The sequence below is a fragment of the Thamnophis elegans genome, chromosome 5 (assembly GCF_009769535.1).
Source record: "Thamnophis elegans isolate rThaEle1 chromosome 5, rThaEle1.pri, whole genome shotgun sequence".
In the NCBI taxonomy this organism is placed as follows: Eukaryota; Metazoa; Chordata; class Lepidosauria; order Squamata; family Colubridae; genus Thamnophis; species Thamnophis elegans.
Genome location: NC_045545.1, coordinates 74156222 through 74163681, shown reverse-complemented (window position 1 = coordinate 74163681; position 7460 = coordinate 74156222). Strand labels below are relative to the sequence as shown.

Genomic DNA, 7460 nt, shown 5'->3' with positions numbered 1-7460 from the left:
AAAAGAAATAGAAGTACACCACTGAATTAAAAGAGGACTTTCACCTTCCTACATTTAGAAGTTTTAATATTTCAAAACATTTTATTTTTAAAAAGGAGTTAGATTTCAGACACTAAAAAGGCAAGGGCAGGAGAGAGAGCATCACATTTCTCTGCATAGTAACGGAGATTTTACAAAATGTGTGTGTCTTCATAAAAAAATATAATAGCAAAAGAAATCCATATTCAGACGTGTTTAAACTTCATGCAACAGAAGAGCCCATTCCAAGATTCCTCTTTGATGGGACTTTTCAAAAGCAGAACGAATAAGGAATGACAAAGCCAACACAGGAAGTTTGTTTAATGCTTTCTTCAGTTCATGAATTAATTGCAGAGGTCAGCCAGGCTCCGATCCTTAGATGGGGTCTGGTTTCCTGCCTCTGGGTCAAAGACTACATCATGCATGAATAAAGGAAGTGATGATTTTACAAAAGGGAACCAGCAGCCATTTCTTTCTTTCAAAAATTTGCCCTTAATAAAGAAGAAAAGCAAGACTAAGCATGGTGTTCATTTAAATTAGTATTCATCATCATTATTGCTACACCAAAATCAGGAAAGAAATCTGTCATTTTAAACTGACCTAAAACTTGACTTAAAAAAAATGTACATATTTGGAAAATGGTCATTTTACACATTAGTACCTATACGTGTACACAGTCATACATGCACACGTTGGTTTTGGCGCCCACAGTAAAAGTTTTCGGAAGTTGATATGTGCTCCATTTTACATTTGTTAAGAAGCTGTTTCTTTCTCCATGATGGCAGACTTTAATCAAGTATGTTATATAAAAGGTATTGGCATGAAAAAGCAGTACCGTTGTTCCTTATTGGCAAAAAAGGTTTATCTCCAAATTTAATTACACAGCAATAGTAACACAAGTGGGATTTTCTTGGAAAGAAGGATTATCCCCTTTAAAAGAATTGCTCCATCTTTTACCAAATATGCCCACCCAACCCCAGAACACACAACATGAAGACACAAATGCTAATGAACAAAATGCTCTACTTTTTTTTTAACCACAGTATTATACATGAGGAAATGGAACAAAGATTTTATGAAGTTAATTTTGGAGCTGGATCATCCGGCCCCCACTTTCTCAGATTGTAGGTAGGAGTTGCTAGAAATAACTGACTTCCCAACCAATCCTATGTGTAGAGAACTACAGTAGACAACAGAGACGGTTTTAACCAAACCACCTCATAATACATAGCTAGTGTTTTAGATCGAACACTTTTGTTTTAACAAAGGAAAATGGCAATTAGGATGTATGTCAGCACATTACAATTCTGGGGGGAAAAATGGCTAAAGTCAGAAAGTCATTCTGGTCCCAGTGATGGAAGGAGGAAAGATGTCTTCTGTTTGGAAGGAGAAGGAAAGAAATCAAAAAGTTTAGAGATGTGGAAAGGCACAGTCTCCATTCCTGATTAAATTGCTTTCTCATTTGATGAGAGATTGTACAAGAATGCCCCATCGATCAATCAGAGATTTCAAAAAGGAGCAGGGGGGGGGACAGTTAAATTGAATTTTGCAATTACAAATAGAGAAAAACAGGCAAGGCATATTACAAACAAAGGCAAGAAAGAGTTTTGATCATTTGACACAGCATCATACCCTGGTCATATTCAAGAAAGGAAATTGTACCCTGTTCTCAACACAATGCAAATAGGGGAGTTTCGCTCTGCGGGAGAGAGGCATTTTGGCATGTAACTAAGAGAACAGTCATGGGCCCCTCCCATTGTTCTACCCATGAGAAGCCATTGTTAAAGTTTATACCTATTGCTGCAGTCACTGACTATTTTGAGGTCCTGAGGTACGTACCCACCTTGGCATAAGAAACAGATTTGGCTCAATTGTCTAGAAAGGATATTGACATACTCAGTATAAGGGAAAAAAACTTAATTTTGAACTATTTGGGGAAAGAGCTTGTGCAAACCATAGGAACTATACCTTGTCTCAGATCCCTTTTCCTAAAAAGAGCAGTTTAGAAACCGAGTTAAGAGGAAGCATGTGAAACCTGGTCACCAATTCAAATCATGTTTGGTGCTTTCTTAGCTATGCTCCCTAGTTCTCTGATGAAAACAATCTCTTAGAAAAAGAAAGAAGCTTTGGGAATATTAACTGAAGCACTGATAGAGGTTCTATGTTCTAAATACATAGTTGTGAGAATGACACACTTTTCTCTGCATAAGGCAGAGGTGTGGGATCTCAACTTTGGACCTTTCTAAGCAAACACTACCAACAACAACCCCCCACCCACCCACCCACCCACCCCCGGCAACACACCATATCATTCTAACATACAAGATGACATCAACAAGAATGGAAGAAGAAACAAGCCAGGTATCTACTTTAGACTAGAACAAATGACATATAAACTTTTGGAAGTATTTTTTTTTCCTGACATAAATTGGTCATGAAGGTTAGTTCATCATGGAATAAAAGTTTTTTGCTATTGTAGGGCGGTTGTTGTTTGTTTGTTTTTGGCACATCAGAGAACATCAAAAACTTAGACATGGAAAAATAAGATCAAGTGATGGCAGGCTGACAATATTTTCCGGTTAATTACAATTGCAACAAACATTCTTCTTTTTTGGGAGGGGGGAGAAACATGCACTTAAGCTGACATCCAAAGTCACCAAGCATCACTCGCTTGGCTGACTCAAGGATTATATACAAAAGGACTACCTTACAATTGGTAAGAAATTGTCCCAGTAAGACAAAGCTGGTGCACAGCAAAAGAGGGTTTTTTTGTACCACACTGGCAACAAAATTGTTGCAACAAAAGGCAGATATGTTTACATATGGCTTGGATTGCTATTAGTCCTTGCATTTAATTATTTGCAGAGATCTTCACTGGACCTAGCTAGACAGATCAGTAAAGATTGCTGGACTGGCTTTCTTTGCATTTTTTTCACTTAAAAATTGTATGTGTTGCCTTTTGGTTTCCAAAGGCTGCCCCAAAGCCACCTCCAATTTAGGGAAAGAGCTGTTTCTTGGACTGTAGGCTTGGGATCTCAGTTGTCAAAGCACTCAATCTAAAGAATGAGATCAGCAGTACAAAATATATGACTCACACATTTTGTGAAAGTCAAAACTACCTGTCCAGTTTAGTGATAACCAATATAAATATTGCTTACACAAAGTTGCTATTCAGGTGGTTCTGCCAGTGTGGACACTGAAGTGTGAATCTAACTATGTCTGCTTCAAAAGAAACTAGAGGGACTTCCATCAATATTTTTTTTTCTATAAATCTAGGTTGTTATGTTATCTTATGTTGTTACAGCATAAGATCATTTTTGAGTAAAAAGTTGGATTGGTTCACATTCCACTGATGAAATTTTTCCTGTTTAAGGTAGTAGTCAATTGGTTTATTTTAAAACGTTTCTTCGGCCTCTGCTTAAGGCCATGGCCTAACCTACAGAAAAGTCATGTAATGTGAATCTAGAATGTACAGTTCTGTTTGCCCTACTGTTACTGGGTCTGAACATACCTGCCAGGTCCCAGACAGTGTCTCAGGTAATGTCCTGCCAGCTGTTGTTCTTACATCTGTTCCAGGATGCAGATTTCTTAGCTAATATAACAGGCATGGTGTAGCAAGCCAAGTGGAGCTCCATTCATTTTTCTCCTCTTGGTAAATGCCATTGAGCTAAATCACTATGACACTTGGTTTACAAATAGTGACCATGTTCAGTTTGCTGCCTATGCATTTTTTTAAAAAAATAGAATGGAATAGGCCTATAAACAAAGATGTAAGTCAATTTCTACTGTGTATGTACAAATCTAAATGCAAGCTACATCTTGTTACTCGGATGCAAACTGCTGCGAAAATATGTTTGAATATGAAAGTCTTTATGAGGTCAGGGAAAGTTAACAAATTAGCAAAAAAAAGAGACTAGTAAAGTGTGAGTACCCACAAGTAAAGAGTCTTATAGCCACAATATAGGTACAATGCAGTTGTGTGTACTGTAATTTTCATAACAAGCAGAGGAACATCCAATTGTGTTTATATATATTTGTATGTGTGCGTGTACAGAGACGTATGTTAGTGTTTCAAACCTTCCAACTATTTTCACATTAAATAGAAGAGATTCCACTTATTTTTCCCCAGAGGTTTAAAAAAATTGCTTGTGATGGCATACTGGTCCAGACAATTGGTTTGGGCCAGTATGTCAATATCCCTGTATATATACAGGGCCTTCTCAGTACATTTCCTACATTATCAAACTGTCGAGCTACCTACCAAATGACTTTTACCAAGCACCATCATTATATCTTCATACAGAAGCCAAAGATTTGCTAAATCATTTGACCTTTAATAGGATTTTCATTACTGTACTGCTTTTAATTTTATTTAAATTGTTGTAGGGTTTTCCCTAAAAGAATGTTTAAAAATTAAAGAATTACCTTACTCTCCAGAAGTAAAAGATTAAGTATTCATTTCTTCACGATCCCTTTGCCAAACTTTACATAGTACATTAGTTTTTAATGTTATTAATTTTTATTGAAAATAAAATAAGAGAACAGGGTTTTAGATTTCTTATAGCAGCCTCCCTCAAAGACAATACTCTTCATATGTTTTGATCACAATTATCACCATCCACTTCCTGGCAGATGGGGTTTTTAATCCAAAGTAGGCGAAATGCATTGGGTTGGGGAAGGAAGACTAAGGATCACTCAGAAAGGAGCCCACATAGATTTTGCAGTGTGTTTTCTGGATCAGGAGACTGAAATTATATTCCTTAACTGGGAAGACAGTTAAAATGGCTGAACAGGGAAAATGGGTAGGGATAACAGATTTTGCTGAATTGTATAGGTTTTCCTAAATTTTGAGTATTTTTACTTCCGTCCTTCCAGTGTATGTTGCTCAATCATAAATCATGGTAAAGAAAATGGATGGCCGTTGAAGCAGTGATTAGACCATGCGTATTATAGTAAACACAACAGGCCATTTCCTGCTGCAGAATTATGCTTCCAAGGCACTGAGGAATCCCAGACTGGGTTAAAATTAAAAGGCAGTGATGTGAGCTGAGTGTGTGCTTAAAGAATTTATAGAATGCTATGTGGAAGACTAATATTTCCTAGGCAGGAGACTAGTATTAACAGCTTAGCAGTTCATTATGGGTAGAGAGAAGAAGGATTTATGATCCTGCCACTTTACTTTTTTATGGGCTGAAGAAACTGATAATCTTCAGCTGTCTATTGAATTAAAGGGCTAGATGGGAAGACAAGCCTCCAGTCCAAGATCTAGCTCACTGTCCTGAACAATTTGGGGACTGTTGTTTGCTTTATGACATTATATGTCCTATATGCTGGGTACAGTTTTCCCAAGAATGTCCTTTAGTTCATTTACAGCCAGAAGGCAAAGAACAACACCTTTTCTAAACAGACCCAATACATCCAGTTCCACCTATTATATGGCTAAGATTGGCAAGTGCACCTCCACGAACAGGACAAGACTGGATAGACAGTGGCACAGAAGGAAATGGTGTTGAAAATAAAAAAAGGAGAGGATTACAAACACACAAAATGTGCAGTGTCCACAATAGAAGCGAGCTACTTTTTTTTCCTTCTTGGATTCAGTCAGCCTAGATCCAGATATTTGAGTACAAGTAGGGGAATTGTGCTGGTTTTGTCCATAAAGAAGAACAAAAGCCACGAGAGTCTGAAAGGCATACTTCCTTAGCATCCGCATTCAATCAGAAACGACTCAAGTGCTTTGACGCAGGACGGTCCTGCATCAAATGCAGGATTGTCCTGATTGCAATTCCTTCTAAGCATAGTCAGGAGTGGTTTTGATGGAGGACACAGTCCTGAAAATAAGTGACCTTCAGGAGTAGGATCTTGGCTCTTGATTTTTTTTTTTTGCAGAAAGTTTTGGTGTTCCAGAAACTCCTCTGCTGTACTACAACCAACTTCATATTGAAATGAGACTTCGTTCACTCACTATCCATCAAGGCTTTTGTTAACCACAAACAAAGTAAATTGGTGCAATCCTTAATAAGAAGGGCAAATTGCCAGAATGATGAAAACACCCTGGCTAATACTCCAGCAGGGATTCTAGTATGACTCAAAAGTTCCTCTCTAGAGCACATTTGCCATTGGAGCAGCATAAAATCTTCTGGCAACTGGTCCAGTCCTCAGACCTATAGATTTTCTCCTGGCTGATACTGGGGTTCTGTGGATGTGAAGTAATCCTCCAGGAAAGCTTGGAGGTATTCAAAGGTTGGCCTTTCCTCGGGATCCTTTCTCCAGCACTGGCACATCAGATCGTGGAGAGATTCTGGGCATTCTGGTGGACAGGGCATCCGATAACCTCGCTCCACTTGATCTAGGACTTCCCGATTCACCATGCCTTTGACACAAGAGAAGGGGAAAGAAAGAGACAAAAGAAGAAGAAAAAGAGAGAGAGAGAGAGAGATTCTTAATATAATTGGTACGGAGTGAAAATACTTGCAAATTGTACCTTATTTCACAATTTTCTTCTTTTTTATTTTGTTGGAATCAAATAGTATACCCGTGTTTCCCTGAAAATAAGCCCCCGTCTTATATTTTTTTGCCACTAAAAAAGGCATCAGATCTTATTTTCGGGGGGGGGGGATTTCATCCACTGGCTCACCTCACTGGCACGTGGTGCTTCCAACCTCTTTTTCGCTATCTGAGGCCTTCAGGAACTTCTTCATCTGGTAAGGCCAGCAAGGCTTTCCTGAAGGTCTCTGTAGCCAATAACAGAGCTCTGGATCAATCTGAAGCTTTGTTATTGGCTACAGAGGCCTTCAGGAAACCAAGCTGGCTGCAGAAGAAATGGGCAGAGGTGTGCGAGGCCTGGATGCAACTATCCAAAAGTAAGTAGTACGGCAGCTCCACCCCCCCCCATCCCCATCCTAGCTTAATTTTTACCTGTGCACCCTGGAGTGGGTGGGATCTTAAGGTAAAGGTAAAGATTCCCATCACACATATGTGCTAGTTGTCCCCGACTCTAGGGGGCGGTGCTCATCTCCGTTTCAAAACCAAAGAGCCAGCGCTGTTCTAAAATGTCTCCATAGTCATGGGGCCGGCATGACTAAATGCCAAAGGCGCACGGAACACTGTTACCTTTCCATCAAAGGTAGTTCCTATTTTTTCTACTTGCATTTTTACATGCTTTCGAACTGCTAGGTTGGCAGAAGCTGGAACAAGTAACGGGAGCTTACTCAGTTAATCGGCACTAGGGATTCAAACCGCCAAACTGCCGATCTTTTGATGAAGAAGCTCAGTGTCTTAGCCACTGAGCCACCATGTCCTTAATTTTTACCTGTGCACCTTGGAGGGTGTGGGTTCTTAATTATGGATTATTTTGGGGTGGGTGGGTAGGGCTTATATTAGGCACATGTGTAAAAGTCAAGCTAGGACTTACTTTCTGAGTAGGTTTTATTTTTGGGGAA

At 39.1% G+C, this 7460-nt stretch overlaps 1 protein-coding gene across 1 annotated transcript in view; it reads right to left on the bottom strand.

The window, feature by feature from the left end:
• Window positions 1-4861: 4861 nt before the first annotated feature.
• SRC (SRC proto-oncogene, non-receptor tyrosine kinase) overlaps window positions 4862-7460 on the bottom strand; it is a 111640-nt gene continuing 109041 nt past the window's right edge. Inside the window, exon 12 of the mRNA XM_032218245.1 lies at window positions 4862-6391. Coding sequence (XP_032074136.1) covers window positions 6183-6391 — 209 coding nt within the window. The 3' untranslated portion in view covers window positions 4862-6182. The remainder of the gene's footprint in view (window positions 6392-7460) is intronic.